Source organism: Chlorocebus sabaeus, chromosome 22 (genome assembly GCF_047675955.1).
Source record: "Chlorocebus sabaeus isolate Y175 chromosome 22, mChlSab1.0.hap1, whole genome shotgun sequence".
Classification (NCBI taxonomy): domain Eukaryota; kingdom Metazoa; phylum Chordata; class Mammalia; order Primates; family Cercopithecidae; genus Chlorocebus; species Chlorocebus sabaeus.
The window spans coordinates 54,487,948-54,506,249 of NC_132925.1; the positions used below are offsets into that span (position 1 = coordinate 54,487,948).

Here is an 18,302-nt window from a genome sequence, read left to right on the forward strand (position 1 = left end):
AGTAAAATAAAACATGGAATGCCGTTATCTTGACAGTGGTGCTGGGTGGAAGGAAGGGCAATTAGGCAGATACAGGGACCTGAGACTCAGGTGGTTATTTTCTTCATCTCATCAGTGGGGACTTGGCTTCTTTGACTGCATTTTGATATGCTTGGTTACACTGTTAGTATTTCCCCTTATGGATACTGTAGGCTTATTTTATAGCCAGAGTAAGTAGGGGCAGGCTATCTGGCCAGTCGCCCCCTCAGATTATCTTCCCCAGACAGCTAATGTTTATTAGAGCAACTAGAGAAGAGAAAAAGAGTGACTAGAGGAAGGGGAAAGAAAGAAAGTGGGAAGGCAAGCTAGCCAATGTCATTACTTTTAAGTCTGCAATACCGAAAATGCATAGTACATGAACATTACCTTGTGTTCAGACACTGAGGCAGTGTTTTCAATTGCCTGAAAAAACAGGGGAGTCACAAAAACATTACGACACATCAGCGAAACATGTTTCACCTTACTCAGCAAGCCCTGTTATGTCATCCAAGAGCCAATGTGTCCATATGGCAGCCATCAGCTATCATTTCCACTCGAATGACTTTTGAGATTTTTATTTCAAGCTACCTCAGTTATACATCTGTCACTAATTGCCACTCATTTCCTCCTTGATAATCAAAGTTCCAAAGATCTCACCTTAATCCAGGCTTCTGAAATGGTTTTCTCATATCTAATAGCTGACTTTATTACATCAAAGAGGAGAATAATACAGCTCTGATCGCTGCTTTCTTGATTTCCTGAGGAACTACAAGTAGCAGAGAGGAAACAAATTACTGTTCTACCTACCAGAAAAGAACTTACAAGATCTGAGTTCCTGCTTAGTAGCCATGTACACTGAAGCAAATGACAACCTCACGTATAAGATGGCTAATAAACTTGCACTGTAGTCTGTCTGGAATTGATCTGAATCGCTAAGAAAACATATAAATGCATACATAATCACATACATATATGTAATTTGAAACATTATACAATACTAGATGTAAATGTCATAATAGTACCATTATTTGTAGTTGTAAGTTTTTCTTTTTTTTTTTTTTTTTTTTTGAGACGGAGTCTTGCTCTGTCGCCCAGGCTGGAGTGCAGTGGCCTGATCTCAGCTCACTGCAAGCTCCGCCTCCCGGGTTTACGCCATTCTCCTGCCTCAGCCTCCTGAGTAGCTGGGACTACAGGTGCCCGCCACGTCACCCAGCTAGTTTTTTGTATTTTTTAGTAGAGACGGGGTTTCACCGTGTTAGCCAGGATGGTCTTGATCTCCTGACCTCGTGATCCACCCGTCTCGGCCTCCCAAAGTGCTGGGATTACAGGCGTGAACCACCACACCCAGCCTGTAGTTGTAAGTATTAAGCTCTAACTCTGACTGTGGGATGTCAGAAAATTGTGACATCCTATGTGAGGATGAGTTCTTTACCTTGCTCGTCCTTTACTTTTCAACTTTACTTGGGAAGCCTGTAACCGTGATGGCAAAACACAATGTTGCAGATCCAACTTCTCCCGAAGCTCAGAAATTACCTGCAGAAAATAAATATTAACTATGGTTTTCTGCTTATTCATAATGGGTAGGCACAGTCCAGTCTCTCAACCATGACAATCTCCTGAAAGACTGAGGAAGAAAAAATTTCAAATGTTGGACATTTTGAAAAATAGAGTTGTGAGAATAGTTAATGCAATGTCATAGAGCATCATATCCAAAATTTCAGAATTCTGTGAGGTACTACACAGAAAGAGTAAATGTAACTTATAGCAGCTTATACAGAATAATGAATCTGTTGAATAGCTCCATTCTCTCCACTGAATGCTCTGCGGATTAGTCAGTATTCTCAGTCTGGGGACAGAGAAGAGCAATTGGCACTTATTAACTTAAGTTGCTTTATCTAGGTGTGATGGGATATAAGAGCATACCTCAAGTGCATCCATGGCTGTTATGGAATGAAGAATGAACTTTATTATCACAGGTAAATCCTCCAATCTAATAGATGACAGCTTATCCATCACCAACTGGCGAACCTAAAAATTAAAAGCACAAAAACTTAGTAAGTTTTAATGTCACTACATCAACTTTGTACTGAACTGTTAGGTAACATTAGAAAAAAATCACTTCTCTTACTCCATTTTCCCACTTATAATTTAGGGGGAAAAAAATTTTAGATTTTTCCCCAAATTAGAATCTTTTAGTTGTTAATACCACAGCTTCGTCAAAAACAGATGGGCAATAAATGTGAAACAGAGCTATTATCTTACGTTCAGAGCCTAAATTCTCAACTGGCTACAGTAAGGCATAAAAAGTATTATTCCTATGGGAAGCAGGTATGATTCAGACAATACAGATTTCCACTCAAAACTTACTGCTTAAAAACAGACCTGTGGGCCGGCGCAGTGGCTCAAGCCTGTAATCCCAGCACTTCGGGAGGCCGAGGTGGGTGGAAAACAAGGTCCAGAGTTCAAGACCAGCCTGGACAATATGGTGAAACCCAGTCTCTACTAAAATTACAAAAATTAGCCGGGCGTGGTGGCAGGCGCCTATAATCCCAGCTACTCGGGAGGCCGAGTCAGGGAACTGCTTGAAACTGGGAGGCAGAGGTTGCAGTGAGCAGAGATCACGCCACTGCACTCCAGCCTGGGCGACAGAGCAAGACTCCGTCTCAAAAACAAACAAAACAAAAACAAAAACAAAAAAAACAACAGACCTGTGATTCTATCACAGAATAGCATCTGAAACTCATTGAGGTGGGGAAAAAAAAATATCAAATGTGATTCACTATGGTTTCAAAATGATATATTCATTACTCCCAAGGCAATGACTGAGTAACACTTGTTCCGGGAGGTTGGAAAGCTGGCTCAGTTTCTGGAAAGCTGAGTCTTTCCTACCTTCAACAGGAAGTTTGGATCAAGTCTGAGGCTGGAAAGGACATCCAAAATTGGGACAGTGAGTGAAGTATTCTCTATCAGTAGGTCACTGTGAATGGTAGAAAAACAAAAAAGTTGTGTAATGGTTTGAACAGAGCTGGGCAGACAATGACTTGAGAAAATCATTCATTACAGTATGGAAAGAAAGGACATACTTAGTTGCCATTAAATTACCATTTATAGTATGTTTCTTTAAAAATTGTTTTGACTGCAAAAAATAATACATGCTCATTATAAAAATTCAAATAATAAAAGTAGAAACAAGCCTTCCATCACAATCCCCACTACCTAGAGAACACCACTATTTAGTTTGGTACATATCCTTCCCCACAAAAAGGAAAAAGAAAACACAAAACATTTACAATGAAATGTGATAAGTATGAGAGACACATGTGCATGGTGCTACAGGAGCACAACGTAGTGAGGACAGTAATAGATTTTTTTTTTTTTTTTTGCTTTTTGAGACAGGGTCTTACTCTGATGCCCAGGCTTGAGTACAGTGGCGTGATCACAGTTCACTGTAGCTTCGACCTTCCATTCTCAATTGATCCTCCCATCTCAGCCTCCTGAGTAGCTAGAATTATAGGTCGTACCACCACACCCAGCTAATTTTTGTATTTTTTGGAGAGACAGCTTTTTGCCCAAGCTGGTCTTGAACTCCTGGGCTCAAGCGACCCACCCACCTCAGCGGCCCAACATGCTGGGATTAAAGGCATGAGTCACAGTGATAGACGCTAAAAGAAGACTATACAAAAGGAGATGAGCTGGCATCAGGCAGGTAAAGTGGGTGGCATAGTGCTTCGCCCATAGGGAGCATCCTGCCCAAAAGGACAAAGGCAAGAAATCATTGCCTGTTTTGGAGGTAGCTGTGCACACAACTACACAAAAGGAAGTATCACAAACTGAATTTTTAAAAAACGCTTCTAGTACAATAAAAAGTTGCATTATGATGGAAACTTTATTCCTAGGGATCTTGTTCACCCCTTCTTCAATACTGCCCTACCAATTACTATTTTTCAAATGAATGACAGCAAGCAATGGGTCTCTGCAAGGGGTCTGATGCAAGGTTGTGCATTAGAATGAATCACCTAGGAACCCAAAGAAGGTAGATATTTAATAGGCTCCACAAATGATTTTAATGTGCAGTCAGGGTTAAGGACGTCCTGAAGAACATGTTAATGAAACTAAGGGATCATGGTCAACTTCTCCATTGGCCAAATTTAGATACCTAATCCTAAGCCAGAATTCACGCTCATAACAGGTATACCATTTAAAAGAAAGTATGTGGGGCCGGGCACGGTGGCTCACACTTGTAATCCCAGCACTTTGGGAGGCTGAGGCAGGTGGATCACAAGGTTAGGATATTGAGACTATCCAGGCTAACATGGTGAAACCTCGTCTCTACTAAAAATACAAAAAAATTAGCCGGGCGTGGTGGCAGGCGCCTGTAGTCCCAGCTACTCGGGAGGCTGAGGCAGGAGAATAGCGTGAACCCAGGAGGTGGAGGTTGCAATGAGCTGAGATCGCACCACTGCACTCCAGCCTGGGTGACAAAGCAAGACTCTGTCTTAAAACAAGAAGAAAGTACGTGGACCTATTCAAATATATACTTTTTTTTTAAAAAGTCAAATCCCATACCCTACTCATGAAGGTGGGTATCATCTTCTTTTTAGATATAAGAGACCACATTACTACTGCGTTTTGAATACTGCAATGATAAAGCCCCCACAGTCGAGCCTCACTTAGATGGTGACAGAGTGCTTATCCACCTGAGTTCTTTCCCCACATCAGTGTGCTGGGAATCCCCTAGGATCTCAGGTAGGCTGGTGATGATGTCATGCTGCAGATTCTCTGGAGCAATACTGATCAGCTGCATGATCTTGGCGGTGAGGTCCTGCAGTAGAGGACACTATTAGAACTGCAGCACATTACCCAGAATAAAGAAACACTACCTACCTGTGAAATGCAGAGCTGAAATTATTTGAGAGACAAACATAGTTATTTATCTCTGTACTTCGAAAAAGAATCTTCCCAAATATTTAATTTATTTAATAAATGATACCTACTCTTCGTATTTAAACTTTTCTGATGAAATTAAAAGGTGAAATATCTATGATTCTCAAATGATGAAAATCAGAAAAAGCTAATGGATGGATGGATGGATGGAAAAGTATGAATTTTCTGTTTAGAAAGAGAAAAAAAAAATACAACTTCCAAAAGATATGAGAAACACACTCTTTAAATTCAAGAGATAAAGTCCGTAAGCCTACCTTGCCATCCACAACTCTGTCAAGCCACTTTAGTTGACTGACAATGAGTCGAGGTATGTTGATTTCATCACTGTTCTTGCTAAAATATTAGGAAGAGAAGACAGGGAACTTAGCCTTCCTGGCCAAAATAACAGCAAGCATTAATACTGCACAAAATATATTAGCCATTCCATTAACATTTACTGAATACCTACTATGCATTTGGCACTGTACTAGACACACAAGTGATACCCAATATGCAGGAGATATATGCTTATGTATGTTGAGAAAAATGTCTAGAAAGTATGCTAAATATGAACAGTGGCTACATCCAGGGCGGTTTTAGAGAAAAGGGATGACAGGGCTAGACAGCATCTCTTAATAATAATTTTTAAAAAGATAATGTTAATAAATCTTAAAAACCAAATATGACAAATATTTTTAAAAGACACTAATAACATCAACGCAGTAAGTGCTTAAAAAGGCAAGCATAAGTTGGGTGTGGTGGCTCATGCCTGTAATCTCAACCCTTTGGGAGGCCAAGGTGGGCAGATCACATGAGGCCAGGAGTTCAAGACCAGCCTGGCCAACATGGTGAAACCCCGTCTCTACTAAAAATACAAAAATCAGCTGGGCATGATGGTGGGTACCTGTAATCCCAGCTACTCGGGAGGCTGAGGCAGGAGAATCACTTGAACCCAGGAAGCAGAGGTTGCAGTGAGCTGAGATCGTGCCACTGCACTCCAGCCTGGGTGACAGAGCCAAGACTCTGTCTCGAGAAAAAAAAAAAAAAGACAAGCATATATTGCTAAGGGAACACAGAAAGTCAAATTAGATTATATTCATAAAAGTACTAAAAACCATTTATAAATAAAGAAATGTTGGCTCAATTATCATTTTTCCAAAAATGATAGTTTCCGCCTTCCTTCAAGCCTCCTATATCTAAAGTTTTGGACCACTTCCATCTCCTTGACAGCATGGTCCTTGTTATTGCAGCCAGTCTTAACTGAAAAAGATAAGCCAGGATGTAAGGCATCCAGCATGAGACATTTAGCTGAAACAAATTAGAAAAACCTTCAGTGGGTGCAGTGGCCCACTCCTGTAATCCCAGCACTTTGTGGGGCTGAGGCAGGCAGATCACTTGAGGTCAGGAGTTCAAGGACAGCCTGGCCAACATGGTGAAAACCTGTATCTACTAAAAATATCAAAAATTAGCTGGGTATGGTGGTGCACACCTGTAATCCCAGCTATTCGGGGGGCTGAGGCAGGAGAATCACTTGAACCCAGGAGGCAGAGGTTGTAGTGAGCAAGATCACGCCACTGTACTCCAGCCTGGCGACAGAGTGAGACTCTGTCTCAAAATAAATAAACCTTTAAACTTATTACTGTATCAGGACTCTGAAAAAATTAAAAAGGAGAACATAAAAATGACTATAATCCTGTCATTCCAGAAATGTACACTAGTAACATGCATATGTATACGTATCTTCTTTTTTAAACAAAATACTGGACTGCACTATTTATTGCAAAAACCGCAATTACTTTTGCACCAACCTAATATAAATGCTATGTGTAACCTGGTTTTATTTTTTTCAATTAACATATGATATTAACTAGTTCTTTTTACAGTTATTAATGTGCACATAATATTCCTATTTTTTGAACATCTCAATTATTCACATTTATTTTAAAGAGTAATCTTTTTCAATATATGGAACACTTCACAAATTTGGGTATCACCTTTGCAAAGAGGCCATGCTAATCTCTGTATTGTTCAATTTCAGTACATGTACTGCCAAAGCAAGCACTAAACTAATATATTTCATTTTCTTTTTTTTTTTTTTTTGAGACGGAGTCTCGCTCTGTCTCCCAGGCTGGAGTGCAGTGGCCCGATCTCGGCTCACTACAACCTCCGCCTCCCGGGTTCAAGCGATTCTCCTGCCTCAGCCTCCCGAGTAGCTGGGACTACAGGCATCCGCCACCACTCCCGACTAATTTTTTTTTGTATTTTTAGTAGAGACGGGGTTTCACCATATTGGCCAGGCTGGTCTCGAACTCCCGACCTTGTGATCCGCCCGCCGTGGCCTCCCAAAGTGCTGGGATTACAGGCATGAGCCACCACGCCCGGCCAATACTATTTCATTTTCATTCACAGTTATTATCCTAGGATAAATGAGGAGACATGACATTAGGACTAAAGGGTATGCAAAATCTAAGGTTTTTGACACATACAATCTATTGCTCTTCAGACTCAATGCCTGAACTAATTTATATGCTCACTAGCAATGCACGAGCATGCCTATTCACTACACTCAACAAGGAGACCCTTTGAGAGTAGGAAAAAATGCCTTTTACTGCTTAATAGTCATTTACTATTTTGATATAGTGTTTTAAATTTGTGACTTTGCTAACAAAATGGAATTTTTTAAATATTCGATGTTCTTGCATTTCTTCTTTGTAAACTGTCTGTTCACAACCTTTGTCTACTTTTCTATTAGGCCATTCATTTCTTTTTTAACATAGTAATTAAAAAAAACAGGTAGGGCCACATTCCAGTAGTTGGAGAGGCTCAGGCAAGTTGATGACTTGAGCCTAGAAGTTTTGAGACCAGCCTGGGCAACATGGCGAAACCCCATCTCTACCAAAAAAACATGAAAATTAGCCAGACAGGGTGGCGCGCACCTGTAGTCCCAGGCACTCATGGGGCTGAGGTGGGAGGATCACTTAAGCCTGGGAGGTGGAGGCCTCAGTGAGCCGTGATCGTACTACGGCACTCCAGCCTGGGCGACAGAGTGAGACCCTGTCTCAACATACACTACAAAATTAAAAAGGTAAAGAAAAGTATTCAGAGAATACCTGATTCCAACCAACTGGCTACCCTCTTTGGAAACAACTACTGTTACCAGTATATTGTGTATCCTTCTACTAGGGACTATCCCTGAGCATAAGCAACAGACACTTAAAAAAAAAAAAAAATCTGTTTTTAAATACAGACAAGGTCTCACTACATTGCCCAGGCTGGTCTTGAATTCCTGGACTCAAGCAATCCTCCTGCCTCGGCTTCCCAAACTGTTGGGATTACCGGTGTGAGCCACCGCACCAGGCCAATAGTTACTTTTATCATAATCCTATCTATTTTTACAAAATCATATTAATAGATGAAACTTCAAAGACACTCCAGTAAAATTTTAGTAGTCACTTAAGAAGCATCATGATAAATATGACTTTCAGAGAAACCAAGAGTTTTCAGAGTAACCTTTTCAGAGAGAAACTTAAGTAACACCGGGGTACTTCGAACATTCCATAACTCCACTTACTTTTCAAAAAAATATTCTGGCAACTTCTCAAATAAGGTTTTGATAATGGCAGGCTAAAAAAGAAGACATAGGGAGTTAGGAGATCATCTCAAAATACACAATAGAAATGTATAATCCCAGCTACTTGGGAGGCTGAGGCACGAGAATCGCTTGAACCTGCGGGAGGCAGAGGTTGCAGTGAGACGAGATTGCACCACTCCACTCCAGCCTGGGTGACAGAGGAGACTCTGACACACACAAACACACACATACAAAAGAAATGCATAATTCTCTTTCCAACCAGAGCTCCTGGAATAAACACTTTGTTAAAGTTGATATCTTATTACAAAGATATCCACATGAATATGTCTTCATTTTTAGAATATGCTATTGGAATACAAAGATTTAATTTGTCTTGTGAAAAACTGAAAATGATTATCAAGACAAAGTTAAAATAATCAGATAATCAAAATATTATTAAAAACAATGACAGTTAATCCACAAAATGCAGACTTTAAAAGATTATCAAATAGGTTGCAACGGGAGCTCTCCAGAGGAACAAGGGAGCTCTTAGACTGAAAATAACTAATTACCTTCAACATTTCCAGTGAAAAGGAAGAGTTTAAGAGTGTGAAAAGATTAACAGTAGGGGAGAAGAGGAAAAATGGAGAACGGGGTGGAGGGAAGTGTTCTGTTCCATATACATTTGTATAATTTGAAATATTTAAATTATATCAATGTATTGTCTATTTAATATATTAAAGGAGAAGAAGAGGAGGAAAAGGACAAAATTAAGATACATAAGCATCTAAAAAGCCAAATGGAGATGATGGAGATACAAATATGATAAAGATTACAAGATACTGGCTGGGCGCGGTGGCTCATGCCTATAATCCCAGCACTTTGGGAAGCCAAGGAGGGCGGATCATGAGGTCAGGAGATCGAGACCACGATGAAACTCCATCTCTACTAAAAATACAAAAACTTAGCCGGGCGCGGTGGTGGGCGCCTGTAGTCCCAGCAACTCGAGAGGCTGAGGCAGAAGAATGGCGTGAACCCAGGAGGTGGAGCTTGAAGTGAGCCAAGATCGTGCCACTGCACTCCAGCCTGGACAACAGAGTGAGACTCCATCTCAAAAAAAAAAAAAAAAAGATTACCAGGTACTCAGATACACAGGATGTAGCTTTAAGAACAGGAATCAGATACAGAGAGAATAGGACCGCCAGATGTATTAGGCTAATAAGCACAGTTTTAAAACACAGTATTACATTACCAAACCCATCACAGCAACAGTGCTGTGCTAAAGCTGTTACAAACCCAAATTCTCCAATTAACCCTACTCTATCCTGTGTTCCTGCTATTTAGACTTGAGCATACACCACAAACCTCATCCATCAAATGTTCATAGAAAAAGTGACAGTCTTACCTGTAGTATGTCAATCCCCAGAAGCAGTTTGATAAGACTCTTAGAATAAGATGCACCCATACTGTAAAAAAAAAAGAAATGTGTTTTCCACTTTGCTTTCCTTGTTTTAACGCTTTTATCATTTTTTCTCAATAAAATTGGTTAAATACATAATCTTTAAAGAGGAACTACCCTGTTAGACAAGAAACACAGAAATAAGCAGATGGCTCTTTGCAAGGGAGCGGTAGAGATTTGAAATTCTGTCAACACAGGTGAAACACATTCTAGAAAACACTGATTGTTAGGCTCATAACCACAAGCTTAGGAATTTTAAACTTAGTTTAAATTCTGAGGAAGACAGCCTACACCAAAAATGAAATTTCAAACAATTGTGCTATCCCTCCCCAGTCCCCTGCGATTAGCAGAACAGACTGAATTTCAGCAAGATTCCACGCCTTCTCTCCACACCTGGCTTCCTCATCCTGCAGACGCTCACAAGACAAAAGGCAGTTCTTGAAACTGTCTTCATCCTCAATGTAAGACTCCAGGCCACTAACAAATTCTTCTATTATCTTAAGGAGATTTAAAAAATAAAAAGAATAAAATATTTAGTTTAATATTTGCTGTTAAAAATCATTTTAGCCCACTCAACTTTATACCAGTGTCCTTAAATTCCAAATTCTAGCAAAAATACCAGGGGAAAAATACATACTTTGGGATAGGAAGGGTGTCTCCTCAGGGTCTGAAAGAGCTTCTTTTGGAAAGCTATTTGGTCCACAGCTATGGAGAAAAAAGAAGAGCTGGTCACCAGTTTCCTACCATAGTTTTCCTTCTCTAAAAACCCAAGTTTCTTGCTTTCTTGCCTGATGAAACCAATAAAAACATTTTTAACCTAATTTCAGAGCCAAATCTTCTTTTTTTTTTTTTGAGATGGAGTTTTGCTCTATCACCTAGGCTGGAGTGCAGTGGGGTGATCTCGGCTCACTGGAACCTCCGCCTCCCAGGTTCAGGCAATTCTCCTGCCTCAGCCTCCCAAGTAGCTGGGACTACAGGCACGTTTTTTTGTTTTGTTTTGTTTTGTTTCGTATTTTTGGTGGAGACAGGGTTTCACTGTTAGCCAGGATGGTCTCGATTTCCTGACCTCATGATCTGCCCTCCTCGGCCTCCCAAGTGCTGGGATTACATGCGTGAACCACCTCGCCCAGCCCACAGTCATGGGGTTATATCTAAACCCACATAATAGACTTAGCTTTGGCTGGGCACGGTGACTCACGCCTGTAATCCCAGCACTTTGGGAGGCTGAGGCGGGCGGATTGCTTGAGGTCAGGAGTTTGAGAGCAGTCTGGCCAACATGGAGAAACACTGTCTCTACTAAAAATACAAAAAATTAGCCGGGCGTGGTGGCGGGCGCCTGTAGTCCCAGCTACCAGGAGGCTGAGGCAGGAGAATGGCATGAACCCGGGAGGCAGAGCTTTCAGTGAGCCGAGATCACACCACTGCACTCCAGCCTGGGCGACAGAGCGAGGAGACTCCATCTCAAAAACAAACAAACAAACAAACAGACTTAGCTTTGATAGCAGATACCCATTAAGTGTTCTAAAAAAGACCTGCCATAACCTTAGCAAGACGGAATAATCTGTTCCCCAAAAACAGAATCTTACATGGCTTTATACATTTTCTTCTGAAATTATTCTGACACTGATATAGCTGCTTTCTGAATATTTATTTTTTCATAACACAAAAGAAATAATACATAATTTTTTTTTAATAAAAGAATGAGAAATGCTTTACTTAACACATAGTAATGAGGACCAAAGACTGTACCATTTTCTTTTTCCTTTTTTTTTTGGAAATGGAGTCTTACTCTTGTCGCCCAGGCTGGAGTGCAGTGGTGCGATCTTGGCTCACTGCAACCTCTGCCTCCCAGGTTCAAGTAATTCTCCTGACTCAGGCACCCGAGCAGCTGGGACTACAGGCACACGCCGCCACGCCCGGCTAATTTTTTGTATTTTAGTAGAGACAGTGTTCCACCGTTTTGCCCAGGCTGGTCTCCTGAGCTCAGGCAATCCGCCTGCCTCAAGCATCCCAAAGTGCTGGGATTATAAGCGTGAGCCACCATGCCTGGCCTCACTGTACCATTTTCTAAATAGCAATTTCAACTTTGTCTCAAGATGGATGGCCCTCTCATTTCTAATCTTCATTGCCTCTCTATTTAGAAAACCCATGATTCGGTCCTGAATTATTTCATTAAAACCACAGAATAAAATTAGATTAAAATATTACCTAGTTGATTCTGATTCTCTCCCGTTTTAAGAATAATTCCTGATATCTTAAGAAGCTTTACAAAGATGCTGTCATTTTCTTCAACTTCATTAGCAATATGAGATTTCTTTGTCTTTTTGGAAAGTGGTTGCTTCCTGGTTTCTGAAAATAGAAAAATTTAAGAATATGGCAAACAGTAAAGGAAAAATTAAAACTTAAATCCAGGAATAATAATCCTGAGAGGAAAACTGATGTGTTCCTTAAAAATTATACTAGGATTGATGCTGTAGTGAAATAAACTATCTTCAGCAATAGTGGCTTCCAAAACAAACAAACAAACAAATAGAATTATTTTCAACTACTGAGTTTTCCTTTGAAGAATTCAAAATGTGCCATTTCTGGCCAGGCAAGGTGGCTCACGTGGTAATCCCAGCAATTTAGGAGGCCAAGGCAGGAGGATCACTTGAGCCAGGAGTTCAAGACTAGCCCGGGCAACAAAGGGAGACCCCCATCTCCACACACACACACACACACTAGTTAGGTGAGGAGACGCCCACCTGTAGTCCCAGCTACTTTGGAGGCTAAGGCAGAAGAATAACTTGAGCCCAGGAGGTCGAGGCTATATAGTGAAGCTATGACAGTGCCACTGCACTCCAGCCTGGGTGACAGAGTGAAATCACCATCTCTAAAAAACTAAATTCAAACAAACAAGTGCCTAACAAGAATAACCCATGGAAATGTTTTCCACCCAAATACTAAACTAGCCAGTGTCTCTCAAGCTATTGCCTGCAAACCACTGTAGTGGAATCCCTGGGAAGCTTATTAAAATGCATATTCCCGGCCGGGCGCGGTGGCTCATGCCTGTAATCCCAGCACTTTGGGAGGCCGAGGTGGGTGGATCACGAGGTCAGGAGATCGAGACCATCCTGGCTAACATGGTGAAACTCCGTCTCTACTAAAAATACCAAAAAAAATTAGCCAGGCATGGTGGCGGGCGCCTGTAGTCCCAGCCACTCGGGAGGCTGAGGCAGAAGAATGTCGTGAACCTGGAAAGTGGAGTCTTCAGCGAGCCAAGATCACGCCACTGCACTCCAGCCTGGGCGACAGAGCAGAACTCCGTCTCAGAAAAAAATAAAATAAAATAAATAAAATAAAATAAAATGCATATTCCCAACCAAGCATGGTGGCTCACGCCTGTAATCCCAGCACTTTGGGAGGCCGAGGCAGGCTGACCACCTGAGGTCACGAGTTCAAGGCCAGCCTGGCTAACGTGGTGAAACCCCGTCTCCACTAATACAAAACTAGCTGGGTGTGGTGGTGCGCACCTGTAATACCAGCTGCTCAGGAGGCTGAAGCAGGAGAATCACTTGAACCCTGGAGGCAGAGGTTGCAGTAAGCCCAGATCACGCCACTGCACTCTAGCATGGGCAACAGAGTGAGACTCCGTCTCAAAAAAAAAAAAAAAAAAGGCATATTCCACGCCATATACCAGAGTTACTGAGTCAAAATCTTGGGAATGGGACCTAAGAGTCTGAATTTTTTACAGTCTTCAGATAATAATCCTGATACACACCAAATTTGAGACTCAATGATCTGAATAAAGGGTAGACAGAATGGGGAAGTTTCTCCTGCATCATATCTTTGACTACAAAGCTCAGATAGGTTTAATCCCAAGGCTTTCTACCCATAAAAAGAAACAAGAAACAAACAAAGCCAAGTTTAAAATTTACTCTTCTCCCTTAATGATGCCATTCTGTTTTTTCCTTCTTCAATTCCAATCCCTTTTTTTTTTTTGAGACAGAGTCTCACTCTGTCACCCAGGCTGGAATACAGGGGTACAATCTTGGCTCACTGCAAGCTCCGCCTCCCGGGTTCATGCCATTCTCCTGCCTCAGCCTCCTGGTAGCTGGGACTACAGGCGCCCACCACCAGCTCGGCTAATTTTTTGTATTTTTAGTAGAGATGGAGTTTCACCATGTTGGCCAGGATGGTCTCGATCTCCTGACCTTGTGATCCACCCGCCTCGGCCTCCCAAAGTGCTGGGATTACAGGTGTGAGCCACCACGCCTGGCCTCCTCTCCCTCTTTCTAATAAAGCCTTAATCAGAATGAAAGACCACTACCTTCCTGAATGAAATGTAAAACATAACCAGAATGAAAGATTCAGTTTGTTCATTACTGACCAAGAGAACTCAAATCCCTTCTAATAAACTTAATTCAGAAGTCTCTTCTCTATTGGAGAACAGTATTTCCAAAGTAAAACATTTACTTTCAGTAATTTCCTATATTATTCCTCTTCAGTTTCAAATTTTCTACCAATTTCTCTATATTCTAATTCTATAATCCCATTACTAATCAACTATTGGAGCTTCACAACATGCTTTTTTTTTTTTTTTTTTTAAGATAAGAGTCTTGCTCTGCTGCCCCGGCTGAAGTGCAGTGGCATGATCTCAGCTCACTGCAACCTCCACCTCCTGGGTTCAAGCAATTGTCCTGTCTCAGCCTCCCGAGTACCTGAGATTACAGGTGCATGATCCCACACCCAGCTAATGTTTGTATTTTTAGTAGAGATGGGGTTTCACTATGTTGGCCAGGCTGGTCTCGAACTCCTGACCTCAGGTGATCCGCCCGCCTTGGCCTCCCAAAGTGCTAGGATTACAGGCGTGAGCCACCGTGCCTGGCCCACAGTTTCCGTTTCTAAATCAAGCCTATTCCTAACATGGTTTTGGACTTGCAAATTTTATCATTATAATTGCTGTTCAGCAAGCATTTTCATCTATTTTGGTTGAATTGACCAAGACTCAGACTTAAATTCCAATAACCTAGTAAGAAATAACTCTTCTGGCCGGGCGCGGTGGCTCAAGCCTGTAATCCCAGCACTTTGGGAGGCCGAGACGGGTGGATCACGAGGTCAGGAGATCGATACCATCCTGGCTAACACGGTGAAACCCCGTCTCTACTAAAAACACAAAAAAAACTAGCCGGGCGAGGTGGCGGGCGCCTGTAGTCCTCGCTACTCGGGAGGCTGAGGCAGGAGAATGGCGTAAACCCGGGAGGCGGAGCTTGCAGTGAGCTGAGATCTGGCCACTGCACTCCAGCCCCGGGCGACAGAGCAAGACTCCGTCTCAAAAAAAAAAAAAAAAAAAAAAAAAAAAGAAATAACTCTTCAATCCACAAGTTAGTAGAAGCTAAGCTATGAGAATGCAAAAGCATTAAGAATGACATAATGAGGCCAGATACAGTGGCTCACGCCTAAAATGCCAGCACTTTGGGAGGCTGAGGTGGGTGGATTACCAGAGGTCAGGCGTTTGATACCAGCCTGACTAACATGGTGAAACCCCTTCTCTACTAAAAATACAAAAATTTAGCCAGGCACGGTGGCATGCACATGTAATCCCAGCTACTTGGGAGGTTGAGGCAGGAGAATCGCTTGAACCCGGGAGGCAGAGGTTGCAGTGAACCAAGACTGTGCCACTGCATTCCAGACTGGGCAACAAGAGCCAAACTCCATCTCAAAAAAAAAAAAAAATTATATAATGGGCTAGGCGCGGTGGCTCAAGCCTGTAATCCGAGCACTTTGGGTGGCCGAGGTAGACAGATCACTTGAGGTCAGGAGTTCCAGACACCCCCTGGCCAACATAGTGAAACCCCGTCTCTACTAAAGATACAAAAAAATCGGCCGGGCATGGTAGCTGGCGCCTGTAATCCCAGCTACTGGGAGACTGAGGCTGGAGAATCACTTGAACCTAGGAGGTGGAGTTTGCAGTGAGCCGAGATTGTGCCACTGCACTCCAGCCTGGGCGACAGAGTGAGACTCCGTCTCAAACAACAACAACAACAAGAATGATGATACAATGGACTCTGGAGACTCGAGATAAAGGGTGGAAGCGGGGTTAGGGATTGAAAAACTACACATTGGGGACACCATACACTCTTCAGGTGATAGGCGCAACAAAATTTCAGAAATCGCCACTAAAAAACTTATTTATGTAACCAAACACCACCTGTTCCCTAAAAACCTAGTAAAATAAAAACCAACCAACACAAATCAAGTTAGAACTGCTTTAATAGAGTAAATGAGTGCAATAAATGAACTATCAACCTCCCTGTCCCCCCCTCCCTTTTTGAGACACGGTCTCTCTCGCTCTGTCGCCTAGGCTGGAGTGCAGTGGTGCTATTATTGACTCAATGCACCCTCGACTTTCTGAGTTCAAGTGATCCTCCCACTTCAGCCTCCTCAGTAGCTAGGACCACAGGCGCACAACACCACGCCCAGCTAATTAAAAAAATATTTTGTAAAGATGGAGTCTTGCTGTTACCCATGCTGGTCTTGAACTCCTAGCTTTAAGTGATCCTCTCACCTTAGCCCCTCAAAGTGCTTGGATTACAGATGTGAGCGATAGCACCCAGCCATAACTCCTTATATCCGGAAGTCTTGGGATCTTTGTCAACCATTTCTCATATGGGCAGAGTCTGCACTGTTTCTTTGCCTCTGGGGTGCTTGCTTTGATATATCTTTTTTTTTTTTTTTTTTTGAGACGGAGTCTCGCTCTGTCACCCAGGCTGGAGTGCAGTGGCCGGATCTCAGCTCACTGCAAGCTCCGCCTCCCGGGTCCACGCCATTCTCCTGCCTCAGCCTCCCGAGTAGCTGGGACTACAGGCGCCGCCACCTCGCCCGGCTAGTTTTTTGTATTTTTAGTAGAGACGGGGTTTCACCGTATTAGCCAGGATGGTCTCGATCTCCTGACCTCGTGATCCGCCCGTCTCAGCCTCCCAAAGTGCTGGGATTACAGGCTTGAGCCACCGTGCCCGGCCACTTTGATATATCTTTCCTTTCACATCACTAACATAGCATGTGTCTAGATCATAATATTTTTTTTCTGAGAGAGGAAGAAAGAACATAAAGATTTTTAAGAGTAGAGACTGTTATATCTTTGTGTCTCAATACCTAAATGATGTATAGCAGAAAAGTCTGTGACACTAATTCCTCTTATGGATGTGGAAACTGAGGCCCAGAGGGTGTGGGCATACTCAAAGTTATATGCAGAATTCGAGGCAAAAATTCAATCCCAAATCTGATATTTCTCCCTTAATTCTGTGCGCTCTATCCATTACACTTTGAAGATTCTCAGCACTTGAAAAGCAGGAACTTTGTATCTCTCACATGCCTCATACATTGCTACAAGAAATACAAATGACTAGATACTTACCGGAGGCATCTTCGATCAGGCTCTCTTTATCCTCAGATTTTGACAGTCTTCTTTTGGAAACCATTTTGACCAATATCTTGTGCATTTAAATTACTTCCTAGAGCAAAATCGGGGAACAGAAGTTACCCTCTAGAAGATAAATTCTGAGAAGTTAAAGCTATTGTTCAAAGAAAACTGCTCTATCCAAAATCAGTGGGGCTCACATCTCCATATTAATGTTATCTAAATCTAGGTGCTAAGCAAATTTCAACTCTCACGTCTAGCCAATACTACCTTCCTTTCAAGTCTTAGTTGCCTCTTTAGGCAGACTACTTTGCTGTTGCTGAAGGATAAAACCCATCGCTCTCCATCTGAGATTCAAGACCCTCCATTATCTATCCCCCAGTGGACCTGTCCTTTAACTCATTATTTCAATACAATAGGTTAGGGACTGTGCTAGGTGCTGGGGTTACAACTGTGAACTAGACATCATTCCTGTCCTCAGGGAGTTTACAGTATAGTAACAAATAGCCTTAATGTACTGAACTACAGTTTTGTAAGTGCTATAAAAGTACAGGTTCTATGAGGGCTTACTAGGAAATTTAATCTAGTTGCTAGTAGGGGTGGTAAAGAGAAGCAAGGACAATTTCTTAGGGACAATCTCCTCGAACTTTTTCTTTTTTTTTTTTTTTTTTAGTCGAGACAGGGTTTCACCATGTTGGCTAGGCTGGTCTCAAACTTCTGACCTCAAGTGATCCACCCACCTCGGCCTCCCAAAGTGCTGGGATTACAGATGTGAGTCACCCGGTCTGAAGAAGTGATTTTTTTTTTTTTTTTTTTTTTTTTTTTTTTTGGAGACGGAGTCTCACTCTGTCGCTCAGGCTGGAGTGCAGTGGTGCAATCTCGGCTCACTGCAAGCTCCACCTCCCGGGTTCACGCCATTCTCCTGCCTCAGC

General features: G+C 42.1%; 1 protein-coding gene and 1 non-coding gene across 10 annotated transcripts in view; both read right to left on the reverse strand.

The window, feature by feature from the left end:
- Positions 1–18,302, reverse strand: part of FANCD2 (FA complementation group D2) — a 73,689-nt gene that overhangs the window by 53,955 nt on the left and 1,432 nt on the right. For 6 of the 9 annotated variants that reach the window (XM_038003588.2, XM_038003590.2, XM_038003587.2 and 3 more), the window contains exons 2-14: positions 17,368–17,464; positions 12,180–12,320; positions 10,609–10,676; positions 10,365–10,468; positions 9,918–9,978; positions 8,513–8,565; positions 5,217–5,295; positions 4,716–4,840; positions 2,908–2,995; positions 1,942–2,046; positions 1,451–1,551; positions 676–784; positions 406–441 (exon numbers count right to left, since the gene is read on the reverse strand). In XM_038003588.2, the coding sequence (XP_037859516.1) occupies positions 406–441; positions 676–784; positions 1,451–1,551; positions 1,942–2,046; positions 2,908–2,995; positions 4,716–4,840; positions 5,217–5,295; positions 8,513–8,565; positions 9,918–9,978; positions 10,365–10,468; positions 10,609–10,676; positions 12,180–12,320; positions 17,368–17,452 (1,155 nt within the window). In that variant the 5' untranslated portion in view covers positions 17,453–17,464. Of the gene's footprint in view, positions 1–405; positions 442–675; positions 785–1,450; positions 1,552–1,941; positions 2,047–2,907; positions 2,996–4,688; positions 4,841–5,216; positions 5,296–8,512; positions 8,566–9,917; positions 9,979–10,364; positions 10,469–10,608; positions 10,677–12,179; positions 12,321–17,367; positions 17,465–18,302 lie in introns of all 9 variants that reach the window. The other 3 variants (XM_073009861.1, XM_038003586.2, XM_038003591.2) reach the window with 1 other exon arrangement.
- Positions 6,901–7,003, reverse strand: LOC119626013 (U6 spliceosomal RNA). The gene has a single exon (XR_005242221.1). It is a non-coding gene; the product is annotated as a U6 spliceosomal RNA (small nuclear RNA).